Source organism: Heptranchias perlo, chromosome 15 (assembly GCF_035084215.1).
Source record: "Heptranchias perlo isolate sHepPer1 chromosome 15, sHepPer1.hap1, whole genome shotgun sequence".
Classification (NCBI taxonomy): domain Eukaryota; kingdom Metazoa; phylum Chordata; class Chondrichthyes; order Hexanchiformes; family Hexanchidae; genus Heptranchias; species Heptranchias perlo.
In genome coordinates, this window is record NC_090339.1 from 12,842,810 (window position 1) to 12,862,754 (window position 19,945).

At 42.7% G+C, this 19,945-nt stretch overlaps 2 protein-coding genes across 2 annotated transcripts in view; one reads left to right on the top strand and one right to left on the bottom strand.

Annotated features, from left to right (window-relative positions):
* LOC137332870 (2-Hydroxyacid oxidase 2-like) overlaps positions 1–19,945 on the top strand; it is a 185,319-nt gene that overhangs the window by 26,341 nt on the left and 139,033 nt on the right. The window lies entirely within an intron of this gene.
* Positions 4,693–14,096, bottom strand: LOC137332869 (T-box transcription factor TBX22-like). Its single transcript, XM_067996848.1, has 8 exons — positions 13,496–14,096; positions 12,665–12,821; positions 11,697–11,798; positions 10,796–10,970; positions 9,695–9,859; positions 7,735–7,799; positions 7,300–7,394; positions 4,693–7,074 (listed from the first exon to the last, which is right to left on the bottom strand). Exons 1-8 carry the CDS (start codon positions 13,656–13,658, stop codon positions 6,416–6,418), a joined length of 1,581 nt encoding a protein of 526 aa, XP_067852949.1. The 5' UTR covers positions 13,659–14,096; the 3' UTR covers positions 4,693–6,415.

Here is a 19,945-nt window from a genome sequence, read left to right on the forward strand (position 1 = left end):
AAAAATAAACAAGTATAAATTGAGAGCAAAACATGTAAATAGACACTTCTGCTGATAGGGTTAGATGAAGAGGGGCCGAGGAAGGCTCATGTGGGACATAAACACCGGCATGGACCAGTTGGGCTGAATGGTCTGTTCTGTATTGTACATTCTATGTAAATACTGTATTTCTACTTATAATGGCAAGTAGGTCAGTATTACTGAGCACTTGATGGGTGCAGTTAAATTTACACTTTCATGTCAATGCAAAGTGGTTCAAGTGCCCATCGAAGCACAAGTGGGTTGTATAACTCAGATCAGGGATGTAACTCCCGAGTCCACTAAAACATCAGATGTGAGACTGCCTTTAGTTAGTAGTCACACACTGCTTGGAGTTCACATGGGTTCAGGTGACCCAATGGACCTCCTGGACTCTTCATAAACTCATATTTTAATGTTTCCAATGTTAGGAGATGCTGCCCACTCTTTTTCTTGACTGTAAAAATCAGTCAGAGCTCTGCACAGGTGTCTCAGCCTGCATGAGCAGAGCTCTTGTCACTAAACTGAGTGCAAGGTGCAGTTGGTAGTATAATTCAAGTCTGCCAGCTCAACATTGCACTCCACAGATAATGGTTTCCCTCTGGTAACTGTCCCATACTTGAAGCAAAATATTACTGATGACTTTATCAAAATGCATTCGGCATTATCTCCTAGAAATATGAAGATCCCCCTTCTGGCAACCAACAATGTACCTTCATCTATTAGACTGACACCAACTAAGGAAAGTATAAATTACAACAAATAGGTACACTTCACTTCACGTGCTTAATTGTGCCCATCTGCATATTTGAGTGCTGAAAAAAATGCACTCAACAATATACAAATACATACTGGATCCCAGTATAACCATTACTTTGTTATATAATTCAAGTGTGCCAGTGCTTTACATCTTTAGGGTGAAAAAATAGTGAGAAAAAATTTCCTACATAACAACAGTGACTTCACTTCGAGGTTGTGAAAGGTGCTGTGTAAATGCAAAGCTTTCTTCTTTATATAATCTCCATTGTACCGTTCTGGAAACTTGGTTGTATGTTTTAATTTATTCTAATGTTAAACTGCATTGATCTGACATGTAATTTTCAATATCAAATGTGAAGTAAGTACAGCAGAACAAAAATAAAATGGACAGGTATTATTCAATGTGAGGGATATGTTACTTCATGTTTAGTTGGGAAGATACAGGAAATGGAAGATGTGAATTGTGTAAGGAACCATTTTAAGGATCTCTAAAGCAAGTTTTTATTGCGCATTTAAAAAATAGTGAGAAAAAAAGTGGACCCCAAAAAACTTGAGTAAATTTGGAAAAAAATCAATAAACAGTTTTTATTTTCAATGTTGCTAGAACTCAAGATAACAAGCAAGCACTGTTGTTTTAAGAGTACAGTCTAACTAATTATTTACATAATTCATCCACACCACCTTTATGCGGCTCACCGTCAGACTCTCACTCAATCCCTAGATTTTAAAAAAAGTTAAAAAGAACATACGTTTTTTGTTGTGGCCCCAGCCATTTACCTACCACTAGAATGGTGGACATTTGTTAGGGATTATGCAGAGGGAAACAGTTGCAATCGCGTTTTTAGTAAACAATGGCTTAGGGTGTGACCTGAGTCAGGTTTTGATTTAATCATAGAATGATACAGCACAGAAGGGAGCCTTGGGGTAGGACTATCAGTGTGGTAACTGTCAGTGCACTGCTGTCCTTGCCCCATACCTAACTCGGAGTAAAAGACTTACGCTTGCTGCAGTATAAAGAATATAATCTTCACAACTTTACTTCAAGAAGACCTGGATTATAATTTCTTTAAAAGAAAATCCAAAATGTTCAGCCTTCATTTATTTTCCTTCTGAAAACCAGGGCCAGAGATGTACCACCGGATCTGTGATGTCAGCATGGCATACGGAGCACATAAGGCGTGTGCTAACATCACACATCCAATGCACACGCGTCTCCAGTTCCAACTTTTGGTTTTAAAAAATGGAAAGTTTCAGGGGTTTTTTTATCAGAAGGATTTTTTTTTACTAAATCACCACTTCAAAAAAATTCAAGAATTTATCGGTAGGAATTCAATAAAACCTGATTTTAAAGACCCTTAGCCTCCCTAGCCACTTGTTCCTCAGTTTCCTTGTTGCTCTCCTATATTAAAATCAGCCAAAGGGTGTTTTTTTCCCCATCAAACTGTATATTGCAAGCATGCTTTCCTCCGATGAAAGTCCGACATGTTCCATAATTGAAGTCTTGCGCACACCGATTTCTGTATCTGTTCAAAGTGACAGTCCGCATTTCTCTTCGGTGTGAGGTCCATTGGAAACTCTTACATTGGTCTGGACGTGTCTCCTTCCTTTTCCGCTGTGCAAAACAACAAATCACTATCTTGAAATAACATAGGTAGGATCGTCCCGCTGAATCCCTGTTTTGACTGGTCGCATTTCCACTAATCCAGTTAATAATCCCAATTTTGTCCACGGAAAACAATATTATAATCAGTCCTCTTCAAGTATTTCAAAGACTAAGGGCCAAAGAAAATCCCACTGATCTTCACATATCGTCTCTGATTTTGCTCCACGGAGAAATCTTAAACATTCCACATTGCTGTGCACAGAATAATCGCATGACTGAAGATATTTTAGGTTCATTTTAAAAGACTTGCATTTACATGGAATTAACAGCACAGAAACAGGCCATTCGGCCCAACTGGCCTACACCGGTGTTTATGCTGTACACAAGCCTCCTCCCACTCTACTTCATCTCACCCTATCAGCATAACCTTCTATTCCTTTCTCCCTCGTGTACTTACCTATCTTCCCCTTAAATGCATCATTTATATAGCCCCTTTCACAATCTCAGGACGTTGCAATGTGCTTTACAGCCAATTAAGTACTTTTGACTAAGTGTTGTAATATCCTGGTGAGCTGATGCTGGGGTTTATCATAATAATGGGTCATATATTATTAATGTATTCCTTTAAACCAGAACTACAAATCATAAGAATGATCAGAAGGAACTAGGATTTATATTGTGCGTTATCACATCTCTCCAATGTCCTAAAGAGCTTCCCATACAAGTCTTTTGCTATCCCTCCTCATCCTTCTCGACCTGTCTGCAACCCTTGACACAGTTGACCACACCATTCTCCTCCAACACCTCTCCTCTGTCATCCAGCTGGGTGGAACTTCACTCGCCTGGTTCCATTCTTATCTATCCAGTCGTAGCCAGAGAATCATCTGCAATGGCTTCTCTTCCCACTCCCGCCCCGTTACCTCTGGAGTCCCCCAAGGATCTATCCTTGCTTCCCTCTTATTTCTTATCTACATGCTGCCCCTCGGCAACATCATCTGAAAACACGACTTCAGGTTCCACATGTACGCTGATGACACCCAGCTCTACCTCCCCTCTCTCTCTCAAGCCCTCCACTGCCTTTGATTTGTCATGCTGCTTGTCCAACATCCAGTAATGGATGAGCAGAAATTTCCTCCAACTAAATATTGAGAAGACCGAAGCCATTGTCTTCAGTCCCCGCCACAAACTCTGTTCCCTAGCCACTGACTCCATCCCTTTCCCTGGCCACTGTCTGAGGCTGAATCAGACCATTCGCAACCTTGGCATTCTATTTGACCCTGAGGTGAACTTCCGACCACATAGCCACTTCATCATCAAGACTGCTTACTTCCACCTCCCTAACATCCTGTCTATGCTTCTGCCTCAGCTCATCTGCTGCTCCTCATCCATGCCTTTGTTACCTCTAGACTTGACTATTCCAATGCTCTCCTGGCTAGACTGCCATCTTCCACCCTCCATAAACTTGAGCCAAAACTGTGCTGTCCATATCCTAACTCGCACCAAGTCCCATTCACCCATCGCCCCTGTGCTCGCTGACCTACATTGGCTCACGGTCCAGCAGTGCCTCAATTTTAAAATTCTCATCCTTGTTTTCAAATCCCTCCATGGCCTCGCCCTTCCCTATTTGACCCCTACAGACCCTCATCTCAAAGTCTGTAACCTCTTCCAGCCCTACAACCCTCCGAGATCCCTGTGCCCCTTCAATTTTAGCCTCTAGTGCATCCCTGATTTTAACCGTTCCACCATTGGGAACCATGTCTTCAGCTGCCTACGCCCTAAGCTCTGGAATTCCCTCCCTAAACCTTTCTGCCTCTCTACCTCTCTCCTCCATTAAGAAGTTTCTTAAAACCTACCTCGCTGACTAAGCTTTTGGTCACCTTCCTGTTATCTCCTTATGTGGCTCAGTGTCAAATTTTGTTTGATAACACTCCTGTGAAGCGCCTTGGGAAGTTTTACTACGTTTAAGGCACTGTATAGTGCAAGTTGTTGTTGTTGAAATGTAGTCACTATTGCTAAGTAGATGATGCAGTTGCCATTTCGGATGCAACAAAATCCCACATACATGAATCGGATTGTTTTTACATTTGTCAGGTCATTTTGAAGAAAACAATTAACTACTTTCAGATACATCTGAGTTTAAATTGAAACAGAAACAGTTTGTTAGTTCAGAAAAGTTCTGTATCTGTACAGTTTCTACAAACACAGAAAACTCCTTCCAGCAACTGAGTAGTCAGTGTGTGTAACCGATCCTGACAAGGCACATGCTCTTTAATACTGCGAGAGATACAAAGAATTGACGAGGAACACTGAGCCCATTATAATCACTCCCATTCAGAACCAATATTTTTATTTTATTTTACACGTTAACTTGGATGCTAGACATCGATTAGGAAAGAGGAACAGGGAAACTCCTTACCTCAATAATTAAAAGAAAACATTATTTTGCCCATGTATGTGGAGAGATTATTCTGTCAATTATTCACATTTTCATTGCGAGCAGCCCATCACCAGTTGGTGTTTTATTTACTAGTAGATCTCCTATGGCCTGCTAATGGTAATCTCCCCGGGAGATCACATGCCTCTCGGGTGGGGCGGGGAGTGTATATATCGTATTGCAAAGGCATCGCAGTTGTGTGGGACAGGATGGATGGACCAGTGGGTCCGTCATTGTCGTATGTTGGTAAGCAAGATAATACAGGCTTTCCAATGACGGGAGTTATACCATCTGAAGTCCAGTGAATTATTCTGCTGCTAATCTGCAGCTACCTTTAACTTGAGATTGTGAATAAGTCAGTTGGGAGTTTATTATTACTGGTGAGGAAGTTTGCAGATTGACACGTGCTTTGTAAATGGCTTTACGAAATGAATGTTTTTTTTAAATTAAAAAATACCCTTTTGACACTTTGTGATATCTGAAGCGTGACAGACGTACACTGGGCACGAGACACCCATATATGGTCGGATAGGTACTGGTCTCCTAGGAAACCAGGTAATTTTTGAAGATGGTAATATATAAATTGGGTTACTACTCTTCAAAATATTGCAGTGTAGACTGTCAATCGCTGTAATAACCATTGCTGCAAGGCAGCCGCTAACGCACTGAAATAAGCATCGACTACCAGAAACCTGCCCGAGTGATGTTGGATCAATCCCTCCGATACTCTGCTCCTGCGTCTGCCCTTTCTGAAACTCGATGCGAGTACCTTCCACGTGTTAAGGAGTATGCCGTTCAAATGTGCATAGCGAAAGTAGACTGTTAAAATACGGCCATAAAACATTTAAACCCCAGATATACAAAGGTCATAAAACACGTAGAGATCCGGATACTGGTAAACCACGTTTTAAAGCTTATTGTGAAGGAATAGTGGCCCCGCACATAAAGAGGTGTGAGCCAGATTAAAGGAGTAATCATATTGCTGATTAAGTGTCAGGTTTTGTAAGGACCCCGAAGGACATTTCATTGCTTTGCAAATTTACATGAAATATGTGTATTGTACCAAGATAGGTCCAATCTTTCCAACGGACCATATTAGGAATAGACTGGTCCATAAATGTAAGGGTATGGATTCGTGTGAACTTTAAAAATCTAACGAAATGTGTGTTTTAATGTAGACTAACCCTTGCTCTTTCTGTACAATTTTCTTTCAAAAACAAAACAATGCACAGAGTTTGTGCTTATGGCTGACTCTTAGGGGGGAGAACTGTTTCATGCACTTAAATCCAGACGTCGTTATTTACGACAAATTACCACTGTGATTTCCAATTCAATTCGGATACACCACGAGGAGTTAGGCATTGTATAACCGCACTGTTTGCGTTTAGTTAATTTAAAGCCACAAAACTGGCCGCTGCTGTTGGTAAATCGCTTTCAGTGTTTTCCTGCAATCCTTACACTGTCTTGTTCGCCGAATCGACAAGTTTCACAGCTCGCTGGCAACCGCCGGTACCCAGAGTCAGAACTCGCGTTGTAATCTCGATTCAGTTACATATCTTCCCACTCTGCTGGAATCACGAATCTCTTGCCTGCTCAATGTATTAGAGACAGTGGTTGACTGTCTGCTGCCACTGACCAGCCTTCCCATCTCTGAAACTCCTCTCGGTCACCAGCGTGCCAGCAATCGGAGAGGGTGAAGTATTCTGAGCCATCAATTTAAATGGACCCGCTGCCAGTCTGGAAGGTGCAGACAAATTGTACCCATAGAAACTGTAAGGACGCCGCGCAGACAAGTTGTACAGGTCTTGGTGCATTTGACCATCGTGAGACATGGTGCTCCCTGGATGCATCATTTGAAGGTGAGACAGTGTCACGCTGGGTGTGAACTGCAAGTCGTGAGCGCTGCAGTTTGCACTTTTCGCGTTGTTTGCAGTTAGCGCGTTAAGTGAGGACAGGGAAGGGAAACGAAACATGAGCGGCGGAGATCTCTGCGTGACAAAGATTTCTGACGGCGAACTGTTGTATCTCAGTCTATCGTAGGCCGGCAAGGTAAAACGCTGAGGCCCTGGGCTTCGGCCGGCTCCGACCTTGTAGCACATCGGCACGTCTACATTGCAGAGGTGAGTGTCTCGGCAGGTCACTCCGAGGGAGCCCGCGGTAACGTGAAACAAGGGCGGCGAGCAGGACGGAGAGAGCACCGAGCTCAGAGAAGAGGGAGTCCCGGTGCACGAGGTTCCCAGCGGGGAGTCGGAGCACCCAGCTAAAAAATACAAGTTCACAGAATTAAAATAGAACTGTCTGCGGACTGAGGTCACATTATAAACACTGTCTGGACAGTTATCACAAGGAGGAGATGGCGGCTCCTCACAGTAAACAAGGAGATGTTAGAAAAGGAAGATGTTTATTTTGATTCATGCATTTAAATAACTGATATTTTATTTAAATTATATGGATACATTCATAGATTCAGAGATACTGCACATACCTGGCTTCTGGGTGTTAAAGGCTTGAAAGTCTAGCGATGGTCGACAGTCTACAGGTCTCCAGGGGTAATTGTCCATCACTCGTTCCAAACCAACCCTAAATACAAGATGTCACGTTACAGCTTTAATAGTCCCTTGTTCTGACCTATCACAGATATTCGTACTGTTCTCGAAATTGCCTTGAATATATATATTTTTTAAAAACACCATCCAAAAGTATTTACCAATTACTGCAGCTACTAAATACCTACTAGGTACAAGAGAACACGTAACACTCCTGACAAAAGCCTGGGAGGATTTATTGATTAAAGGTTGATATCTGGATCTGTGAATCTAACTATCATCTGTGATATCTACACACCCAGGTAGAAATGATTCCGATAGCAGCACGGTTTGAACAGTTTGGAAGGTATGTGTGTGTGTGAGGGGGGTTGTACCTGTTTCTCCCGGGATCCCTGAAACCTTTGGCGAACGGATTTCTGTCGATTTTCAACCTTGTAATCTACAAGCGAAAGAAAACGAGAAGTTACAAATAAGAACAGATAGGATCAAAACTAAAGGCACGGGATAACTCCCGAAGGTCAGTACAAAATAAAATGGACAGGATTAACACTGGCAGAGATGGTTAGCATCAGACTAAGTTATAGATGTGACCGGCTTATTTCTGCAATACCTAATTTATAAGAACTATAAATGTTTAAATAAAAATCTGTGCTTAAAATTGACATAAATCGGTTCAGAGCTGAGGGAACGCCACTGTAGTTAAAAGGCAGGGCACCGACAGCTGGAAAATCCATTAGGGAAAATTAAATAACTAATAATATAAAGCTATACATACACTATTTATATATATCAAACAATATATTTAATCAAGTAACTAATAATATATATAGGTAGATACAATAGTTTCCACTTTGGGCGCAAATTGTACTGCTGCATTTCACGCTGAGTAACACTAGAGTTATATTCAGAAGCTGGGCGTAATTCGAAATTTCGAGATGTTTTGAGTTGATTCGGCCTGATTTCGCTGAAAAACTAGTGCAATCGCGTTGTACCTTGAGGCAAGCCTCTATTCAGGAGGTGCCCCGCCCCCTCCTACCTGTCTGTATCCCTCTCCCCTCCTCCCTGTCTGTATCCCTCTCCCCTCCTCCCTGTCTGTATCCCTCTCCCCTCCTCCCTGTCTGTATCCCTCTCCCCGCCTCCCTGTCTGTATCCCTCTCCCCTCCTGCCTGTCAGCATCCCTCTCCCCTCCTACCTGTCTGTATCCCTCTCCCCTCCTACCTGTCAGCATCCCTCTCCCCTCCAACCTGTCTGTATCCCTCTCCCGTCCTACCTGTCAGCATCCCTCTCCCCTCCTACCTGTCTGTATCCCTCTCCCCTCCTACCTGTCAGCATCCCTCTCCCGTCCAACCTGTCTGTATCCCTCTCTCGTCCTACCTGTCAGCATCCCTCTCCCCTCCTACCTGTCTGTATCCCTCTCCCCTCCTACCTGTCTGTATCCCTCTCCCCTCCTACCTGTCAGCATCCCTCTCCCCTCCTACCTGTCAGCATCCCTCTCCCCTCCTACCTGTCTGTATCCCTCTCCCCTCCTACCTGTCAGCATCCCTCTCCCCTCCTACCTGTCTGTATCCCTCTCCCCTCCTACCTGTCTGTATCCTTCTCCCCTCCTACCTGTCAGCATCCCTCTCCCCTCCTACCTGTCTGTATCCCTCTCCCCTCCTACCTGTCTGTATCCCTCTCCCCTCCTACCTGCCGCTCTCTCTCTCCCCCTCCTACCTGCCGCTCTCTCTCTCCCCCTCCTACCTGCCGCTCTCCCTCTCCCCCTCCTACCTGCCGCTCTCCCTCTCCCCCTCCTACCTGCCGGTCTCCCTCTCCCCCTCCTACCTGCCGCTCTCCCTCTCCCCCTCCTACCTGCCGGTCTCCCTCTCCCCCTCCTACCTGCCGGTCTCCCTCTCCCCCTCCTACCTGCCGGTCTCCCTATCCCCCTCCTACCTGCCGCTCTCTCTCTCCCCCTCCTACCTGCCGCTCTCCCTCTCCCCCTCCTACCTGCCGCTCTCCCTATCCCCCTCCTACCTGCCGGTCTCCCTATCCCCCTCCTACCTGCCGCTCTCTCTCTCCCCCTCCTACCTGCCGGTCTCCCTCTCCCCCTCCTACCTGCCGGTCTCCCTCTCCCCCTCCTACCTGCCGCTTTCCCTATCCCCCTCCTACCTGCCGCTCTCTCTCTCCCCCTCCTACCTGCCGCTCTCCCTCTCCCCCTCCTACCTGCCGCTCTCCCTCTCCCCCTCCTACCTGCCGGTCTCCCTATCCCCCTCCTACCTGCCGGTCTCCCTCTCCCCCTCCTACCTGCCGGTCTCCCCATCCCCCTCCTACCTGCCGCTCTCCCTGTCCTCCTCCTACCTGTTGGTTCTGGTAAGCTGTCACAGTTGTGAATTCAGTCTCTGGGAATGCGAATGTCTGGACTCCATTAGCCGGGAGGGACTGATTCACAGACACGTCCACATCCGCCTCTTTCACTATCACATGCACTCGCGGCCTGTACTTGTGCATGGACTGTAGAATAATCTGGGGAGAGTGAGAGAAACATTGGAGAAACATTCCATTTACGCTGCATTTATCAAAAAACTATTGTGTTGTGTGGGTTGTACAATTCACGAATCCTTCGCCTCCTCTTAGTTGTTACTTATATTTTTGATATAAAGATCGAATATGCGTGTAAAATTGCGAATAGATGAGCGATTATCTCTTCTGATACATTTTAGACTAAAAGCAACACGAAACTGACCATCTGACCACAGTCTGAGCTGGTTCCGCAATCTTTGTATTCCCCGTAGGTTAACTCATTCTTGTTGTCAGTTATGACCAGCAATGGCCTCTGCCGCAGAATGTACAAAACTATAGGATCAGTGCAAGAGTGCAACTTCTGTCCGGTGTAACCGAGCCGCTCCCGCAGCTAGGACACAGGTCTGAGTGGAGTCAATAAACACTCCACGTGTGACATAGTCTGAGCCTTGGCTAAACTCGTTTCTACAGGCACACGGAGCACCGAGCACGTTCATCTAAAGAAAAAGTGTCCCATGCAGCTCACTGCTAATCACATGCCAGAATCATCGAATCTAACAGCACAGACGGAAGCCATTCGGCCCATCATGCCTGTGCGGGTTCTTTGAAAGAGCTAACCAATTAGTCTCTTTCCTCACTGCCCTGCAGATTATTCCTTTTCAGGTATAAACCTTTTGAAAGTTACTATTTCATCTGCTTCCACCACCTTTTCAGGCAACGCATTCCGGATTATAACATAAATACATTGCTCCCTGAGTGTTAAACACACTCACTCACACACTCACTCACACTCACTCTCTCGCTGACTCCCTCATGTTTGAAAATAACTACATACGAAAATATTTGCTGGGTTTGTTAAGGTTGTGGTTCTAAAAATGCTACTTTTTTCGAGTATATGCATTTCGGAGATGACATTAAGAGTGGAGAACGAGCGCCTACATGTCCCTTTTCATCCATGTCGTTGTTGGTGAGTTTCACCCGATCGAAGCTGACGATTTGTTTCATCCAGGTCTCCCCTGAAGCTGGAGAGTCCGGGTGGACGTAGAGCCGGGGCATTAGCGGAGACTGTTCAGTGTTTCCAGCCACCATCCACTGGGAGCTGTGGTACACATACCTGCGAACACCACACAACAAGGAGTGAATGTCTGGGGAGGGACTGAATCTGGGAACGGAGCAGGAAAAGTTAACAGGTGTATGAGACCAACTTGCATTGAGATAACGCCCTAAGAGATTCCCATGCAGTGAATGACCCTGAAGTGCAGTAACTGTTATGTAGGAGAATCTATCAGATGTGCATTAACTGACACGCCTTATTTTGAGGTGTGTTCATGGTTGTTGCTGTGTTTACAGTCACAGTCTGGTTATTATTTTTGTATCACACTTTATTCTAGTACCTCTGAATTTGCAGCTTTGGTGCAACGCTTCAGTTCCGCTTGTGCTTATTTCTCAGCTAATGTTCAACGAATGCAAAGAGAAGCAGCTCATTCTCCAGAGTCCATGTTGCTAAACCTAATCATTGACATCGGGCGGAATACAGAATAAAGGGAGCCGAGCCTTAAACACCAACTTTCCCCACAAAGAAGTCTATATCAGCTGATAGAATTCCTTTTAAACTTTATTAATAGTTTAATTCCCGAAAGTTACACCCTCTTAGAAGATAGTATATAAAGGCAACGTTATAGTATAACCTCTGTATAATGAAGCACAGCATTAGTATTACATTTTAAAATGTAACGGTCAGTGAACCTAAAAACGATGCGAGCCCCCTGAATATTTGACAATGTTATCACAGTGGTCGTCTAGGCACAGCTTTCAGTACTGACAGTGCTGCTACGAGTACCTGTATCTCTTGGAATCCACGGGGATGATGTCCATGACGATATAATACTGCTTCGCGGCTTCCAGACCTTTGATTTTCACCCGTACCGCGGGGAACATGCGCCTGGACAGAAATCAGCACCGTTACCTCTCACTTCCCTCTCTGCCCTCACCCGCTCGCATTGTACCACCCCACAATATGTAGAGAGGCGGTAAAACACCAACTTACAATCGCAGCGCTGATTTAGGTGATTCCAATACATCAAATTCTCATTGTAATGACATGGGATTTTTACTGGTTTGACAATATGGTTCCCCTATTCTGTCGATTTTTAATCAAAGCCGTTGGTTTACAGTGACTGGATCTGACAAACTCTTATTATTTGGGGATTTTTTACTGGTGTTTTGAAGATCAAATCCTAACATTCATTCCTTTTTGGGTGAATACTAGAAATCAGTGGCCTTGCTTATAACATATGTTAAATTTCTGATATGCAGTTCCAAAAATCTAAAGTGCAGAAATATTGTGACTCTTTTAATTGAATGCAGTATTAGGACACAATTTAAGTGTTCTTTCAGCGCGTATGTAAATCTGGTTTTATCAATGCGGTGTCTGGCAAACTCAAAAGAAATCTGTAGTTAAACAAGCGAAATCTTTCCCAATCTGGAGAAGACTGGGTCCCGGTTAATCTGAATCGGTTTAAGGGGCCAATCATCATTTAGGGCCGCGGACCTGTAGTTAACCCGAGTAATTCCGGGATCTCGTTGAAAAGAAAAACCCTGTCCCGTTCTCATTTCGTGTCACATTACGTGCTTTTATTGTATCGATTATCCCCCAACACACGGAGGCCGCTTAAAACATCAACAGACTCCCGATTTCGTTATAAACTGAAGACAGAATAACCAGGAGTGAATGAATAAAATGTAACGTATTGATACGATCAGTGCTAAATCGCTCTTTCATGCACTGACCCAATCTCACCCTCTCACCTGCCAGCTTTAGTGATGATCATTTCAGTTCCAATCTCATGAAATCTCTTCCAAAGGTCCGTCCCTTGTAGTTCTACCTGAAAACCTTCAGAGTCGACAGCGGGCGATATGGGCGACGGGCAGATCCGGGTTTTGGCCCTTTGGGCTCTGGTCTCCACTGATTGATCACATGCAAAATATCAAAAGCAATGTTCTGACCAAAATCCCCAGCAATCCATGTCCCGTGCCGCCGCCTCACATACGGTTACATTAACCTCGCCGAGCTCCCTATCTGATTTGCTTTTGCATCAAGCAGCAACTTGGCGAGAACTTTAAATTAAAAACAACAAATAAAGCTTAGCCATAAGTAAATCAAAATTGGAGTCTGGATCTAGAAAGAGTTTTCCACAATGGAATTCACTCACTCGTTTGGTCCTTACCCATTGTATAGTTTATGAAACTAGCCGTTACTGGTTGCTGCTACTTCACGTCTTTTTTTAATCTACTCTTCACCTTGTTTTTAAAGATAAACTTTTATTTCCAGACTGAAATCACCGATCTGCCAAAACCGGGAATTAAAAGCCTGTGGACATTGAATCAAATAATCTGTTAAAACCCAAAATCAAAAGAATCTTGTTAAAAACTTCATTAAAACCCACTGAAGTAAAAACAGAATCAAAAATGGCAAGAACCGAATTACAAATCTATATAAACCATTTTTAAAAAATCCTTCAACCTCTTCTAATCTGTCCTTTGCAGATTTTGTCAAACCGTATTCTGTACTGATGTAAAGATCAGAGTTGTATCTGGCTCCTGCCCCAGTTCAATAATTATTACAGAAAGCTGACTAACCAGATTGCTCCTTTTCACTATGCTTAGGGCGCTCAGGTTGTTTCAGCATTTCGTCGGGCCGATCTCGCAGCTTCTCTTCCCCGGTGTCTTCAAGTTTTCTCTTCAGAGAGTTCCCCACCAGCGATTCCACCGAGAAAGCGTGGGCCCGAGAACTCAAAGCCATCAGACTCAGTTACCATTAAATCCCGGCGAGGAGGCGCCAGTCCGAAGACCGAAAGGAAATGGAGAGATCCGCTTGAACCAGCGCGTCCGGGCGAAGCTGGGGGACCGATGAGATTCTCTTGGTGTCCCAGGATGAGTCCCATTCCAGTTAGCGGAAGAGTTTGACTGGAAGCCGCGATCTCGGCATCACTCCGGGGTAAAGGAGCCTTTCGTTTCTCCAATGTCTCCCCTGCAGTGCCAAGTGGTGTGTTTCTGGAGGGCGAGAGCTCGCCGCCTGTCAAAGTCAAGCCAATAGCGACACACCAGTGGAGCCAAGAGCGAGTGAAGCACCACTAATCACTAATTATTCTCAAGGAAGAGCCTTCCCTGCACTGGCCGAACGTGGAGATAATCGTTTGCAGCCATACCTGTCCGTCTGTAGGCACAGTATGTGAATGTGGGCATGTGCAGATCACTGTCACGTTTTAGTAGTCTTGTGACAAGATTAGCTCAACTTTGGCAAAGAACCCATCTTAAAAGGGAAATGATCTAATAAAGGGGCGAAGCTCCATTAACATGGTCTGTATGTATGTGTGTGTGCATACATGTGTGTATACATGTGTGTGTATGCATGTGTATGTGTGTACACATATGTATGTGTGTATATACATGTATGTGTGTACATGCATGTGTATGTGTATACACATGTTTATGTGTGTATATACATGTATGTGTGTACATGCATGAGTATGTGTGTACATGCATGTATGTGTATGTATGTACATGCATGCATATGTGTGTACATACATGTATGTGTGTATGTGCGTACATGCATTACTGCATGTATATATGTATCCATGTGTATATATGTGTCTGTATATGTGTATGTATATATATCTGTGTGTATATATATTTAAATTAAACCTAATCGTATGAAGTTTCCGTTGAAAACTCTTGCAAAACTGCTCCTTTTAATCTTTGTAGTCGCTGTATGGAAATGTATCTTGCGCCGCGTTTCATATGCCTGTGTAGTTATTTCCGTGCATTTATGAACAGAATACTGAAATACCAACTAGTGTTCCTATGTTGAGATTAAACGAAAAAAGAAAAACCAAAACGGCGCGTTGTGTAATTCTGCAACTATAGAAGAAACTTTTGGGAAATCTCGCAACATCTGATTAGAGAGACCAGTTAATGTTTGGGGTGCAGCTCCATCAGATTGCAGTCACCTTTGCTGAAGAGCCTGCACCCAAAATACCAACCAATAATTTCTCATATCAGGCGCTGAGGGACTTAATGTGTATGTCGAGCCTTTCCCTCGTTCCAGGACGCCGAGATTGCTTTCCTTTAGGGAGGGGAACGATCAGAAAGTAAAGCCTCTTGGTATTTTACATCAGCGTTGTTTGCATTTTCAGCACTAAGGGATTACTATCTCCGGATCTAACCTGAACTACCCCGTGCCCTCTGCACAGGGACCCTGCTCTTGCTCATTCGGGATACAGTGTATCCTTGTCCTTTGCATGGCGGAAGCGCTTTAACATTTAGCTCAGTGCTGACAGCGGAACACGGCGGGGTCAGTGGGTTAGATCACAGTCCAGATCCACAGGACTCAGAGACTTGAGAGGTAGACTGTCCGTCCAGTGTGGTCTTGTTCCCTGTTCACACCATTCCTTCCCCCCTGAGATCTTCCTGCGGTATTCTGAGTTTCAACTGGTGCTAGTTTATTTTTTCATTGTTATTCGATTTGATTTTTATCCATTAACTAATGAATAATCTTAGAAACCTTGTTAAGACAATTCCAAAACATAGATCTTTACTGCAATTTAATTCCATGTATAGCCTAAAGGAGCACTTTACTTGTGATTTTTTTTAAGAAAACAAGTTTTAGACAAAATAGCTCAACATTCTCCGTACCAGTAGTCATTTTCCATGGACGGTGAAAACTAAAGTATATGAATCAAAAATACTGAATAAGTGTTGTTGAGATCCTCACTGTGCCTGGGATTTGATATCAGTTTTTTGAACATGTTTGATATATCTAAAGCATGGAGTAAACTTAACTCCCATTTGACTGAAATTCAGTGATGATAAATAACGGCACAGTGAGTTACACGTTGTTCGGGTCTTGCGTTTAGATTGTGATTCGCCATTCGGTTTTCGTTCCCTTGTTCACTACCAGTGATGGAGAATTTAAACTCGCCTGACAATGCAAAATCCACTTCCAATAACCAACTTTACGACGGACAAGTAACAATTTATACAGCTATCGGATATTCAGCCGTAGAGATAGAATTCTCATTGGAAATAGTTGCAGTGAAAGAATACTCTAATGTTATGGACCTAACTTTTATCATGCAGTCACAATTGTATCTGACTGCAACAATACTTTCAAGTAAATTCATTGTAAAGTTGCAAATCTTCCCAAACATTTCAGGTCAAGAGTATAATATTCTATTAAACCAATCAGTCTAAATATTTATACAAATAACAGAATAAATTATTCAAAAGATAAAAAAAGATTCTCGTTTAAAGCGGTACTATTCATACGCGATATAATCATTTCTGGATTCATTTAATGTGATTAAATAGTACCAATGCTTGTAATGTACTATAAATATGTGTACCAACTAAATGGAATTACTGTGAGGTATTCCGCTGCGTTATTTAAATACAAGTGAAAGTAACCGTCAGGATTCGTTTAGACATGGTGTGAGCACTGAAAGGTTCACTATTCACCACTGATTCGCCTCTTATCTATTATAATATTTCATTGTTTTTACAGTTTTAAAAAACATTCTACTTTGTGTTTTTACTGGTGAATTTAACACGCGTTGTCCAGAAAGGCAAAATAAAAGACAGGGCAGGAATAACATGGGGGTTGAACGGAACAGAAACACAGCTGACTGACGTGTAACTGGTTCCATATGTAAAAATATTTTCTTTCATGAAACTTGAATGCATGTGGACAAGCAAAGGCTTCTCAGAGGATGTGTATAGCTTTGCGGTACATTCTCGGTTTCCTTTCTCCATTTCAATTGGATTATTTTAACAATTGTTTATACTTTTGGTTTATTGAAATTGACCTAATATTTCCAGCAATCTATGCCTGTGATTGACAGAAACTAAAGAAAACGCGAGATGATGTGGACTGTACATTTTTTTTGCTAGAACAGTCAAATGTTTTAACTATAAATGAGATCAAGCTGCTCATCCACAGCTCGATACGATGAATACAGCGTCCAGGTTACTGGGTACCCTGACTGGAAAGGAGGCACGGGCGGGGGGAATCTTGTACATTACCCTTCACTATTTCCACTTTCCAGTCGAATCGCCACACGACATTAAGGAGCAGGCACGGTTTCCTTTCCCCTGGTTTATTATCCGTTAACAAAACGAACTTAAACCAAAATTGATGACTTAAAAGGAAATATTGCAAAGAAGTTACAAGCTGAATGCGGGACCAAACATTATTGCAGATCAAACCAGTGTACTTAGATTTCAAACGATCAATCATTTTATATGTGTGTGTGTATACGCATATATATATGTCTGTACATATGTGTGTATATATGCGTATTTACGTGTGTATATGTATGTATATACGCGTGTGTATATATGTAGATATGTACAAAGTGAGATGTTTTCATTATATATATATATATAAAACACATCGCTTTATAATTAATAAAATAAAACATCATTCTTTTTGTCTTGCGAAGGTGAAAGTTAAAACTAATTATCGAGTTCGACCACTAAATGTTTTCTCAGTTAAACGCTGGTGCAATGTGATTAATTTCAAATTACAAAGATCACATTTCAAACAGATTCGACAGGAAACATTATAAACCGTGGAGTTTGTGGAATAAACTGCCGTTTTGTCCCATTTATCTTGTACAGCAGCTATTCGGATTTTTTCAACGCTGTTTCTTGGTAATTGTTAAAGAAAATGACCCTTAATTACTGAAAAGTCTAAGCGTTTCCAAAAGAATAATTTAAATGGAATATACTAATACCACTTATTCTATTATTTTAAGCAGGCTGGTTGGAATCTGACTCGCAGCACGCAGTACAAACTACCTTCAGATATAAAAAAAATGTGGCGACCCATTAGTAACTTTTGAAAACGAATGCGCGGCATCATTGCTGAGTAAGAGGCAGAGGATTTGTACAAATCAAAACAGCATTTTCTCCCGCTCTACAAGTACCAATATCTGCACCTAATGGATTGAGAAAAGAGATTCAATGAGACCAGTGTCACAGACATAATCGGTCACATCTCTCGTTTAACAAGTTGATGAATCTCATAGCTGGAAATCATTCGTCGATGAATTCAATATTTTCACAAGCAAACGCTTTGTCAGCCAGGTGAGTGTATGTTAGGAGTCCTTTTAAATACGAAACCTATGGAAATCTTTTGAAATCCACCGGGTCACGGTTATTGCAGTGATTATCAGCGAGAGAGGGAAGTAATGGGCAAAATATGGTCCATTGATCTAAAAAATTAACCAGTATTAACACGAACAAGGTAACGGACACCTTGGTTTCATAAATCTTTCGTTACATTAATGCATTTGAAACTACAGAATTTGAAACAGTCGAACCCGATTTATTCTTAAAAGTGAAAATTCCTTGAAATAATTGTCAGCAACTCTCACAATTTCCTACAAGTGACTCCGGTCTGATTGTATCTTTCGGATTTTAAACCTGGGAGTACCGCTCTTTCCCCACGGTTATCCACTCTTCTGTTGTTGGACCTTTAATAAAAATACAGCTATGTTTCCCCAGAGGGGATTGGCGAAGCTTTGTGGAGTATAAAATATTGCTCCCCGCCCCCACGTTTGAAATTCAGAAATCAATTTACCACTTTAAAAGGTATTTAAATGTTATTACAGTAACTTATTTGCTGGTGGCCCCGTTCTAAATTAATCCGAACAGGCAGAGGTCGTTGGTTGACTGATGCTGAATTTAAGTAACTGACCTGAAAGTGACAAGTGGATAGATCACGGGAAGAGGGATATCTATAACCTGGGAACATAGTAGATCTTGAGGTAATGGAGAGCCCACCATCCCATGACTACAATGCTGAGATCCTGGTATAAAGTTACATGGTAATAATCCTATTTTTCTTCTGCGTGAGTGGTTAACGCTATTATACCATTTCCTAGTCGGTGTAGCCCAAAAACAATTGCTATGTTGGTAGTGAGCAACTTTCTGCAGACAGCCCTGTCAGTAGTCCAATTCTTGGAGCTAAATTTAGTTTTGTTTTCACTGCAGATTTCTCTGATGTCGCTGTCCTAATGTTCATTGGCGATCCAATACAAACTGTCGATTTAAACCTCAGTGAAGCTGGTCTGAAAAGACGTCGCTTTCTCACTGCAGTGGGATTAGTTTAACGAGTAACAGAGCAAGATTTAAGAACTCCGTGCCCAGCACTGCTTCTCGTCGTAATTATAATGAAACAATTTGCTTATGTAGGCAAAAATAAATAGATGCGATTGATTTGACAGAAATTAAATCGTGCGGTGTCTTACATATAAAAACGATAGAAATTACATTTTGATTTTCCTTAAACGTTGTAAACTGCCTTTCGACTAACTTAAGGTAGAATTTAGCTCAATGTAGCATATTTCAGCTCTGCATTAAATTTTAATGCAGCTAGAGTCACTGAACTTGCTTCACTTCGTGTAGAAGGCAATATACAGCACAATTGGAAGTGTATTTATACTGCAACTTTAGCACGAAGCGGTTTCTGCTTGTCAGTGATATTAAAGTTGCATTGTAAGTCTGGAGTTCCAGCCCAGCCTGACTGAGCTTGGAGCCCAGCCATCTGAGAGCACTGGAGGAGGTAGTGTCACCCTGCTTGGGTTTGACACCACACGCAGTATAGAAAGTGCCCAGGGGGCTTGGGATGTTCTGGCCATTTTCTAAACCTACCCATAATTGATTTAAACGTGTAGAAGTTCCCATCCACACCCTTAACGTTTACATTTGAACTTCTGGGAGAGGAGGTCCTGAGCAAGTAGTTGGAGCCAGGCAGTCTGCACAAAGCATTTACTGACTAGAATGGATATTGCAGCTATTGGTCTCAGGCTGGTAGATGCGCCTTAAAAAAATACATTCCTAGTACAGACGAAAAGTCAAATGAAAGTAAGTGACAACATATGTCCTGTTACTGCCTGAAAGGGTGGTGGAAGCAGATTCAACAATAACTTTCAAAAGGGAATTGGTTAAATACTTGAAGGGAAGAAAATTGCAGGGCTGTGGGGAAAGAGCAGGGGATTGGAACTAATTGGATAGCTCGCTCAGGCA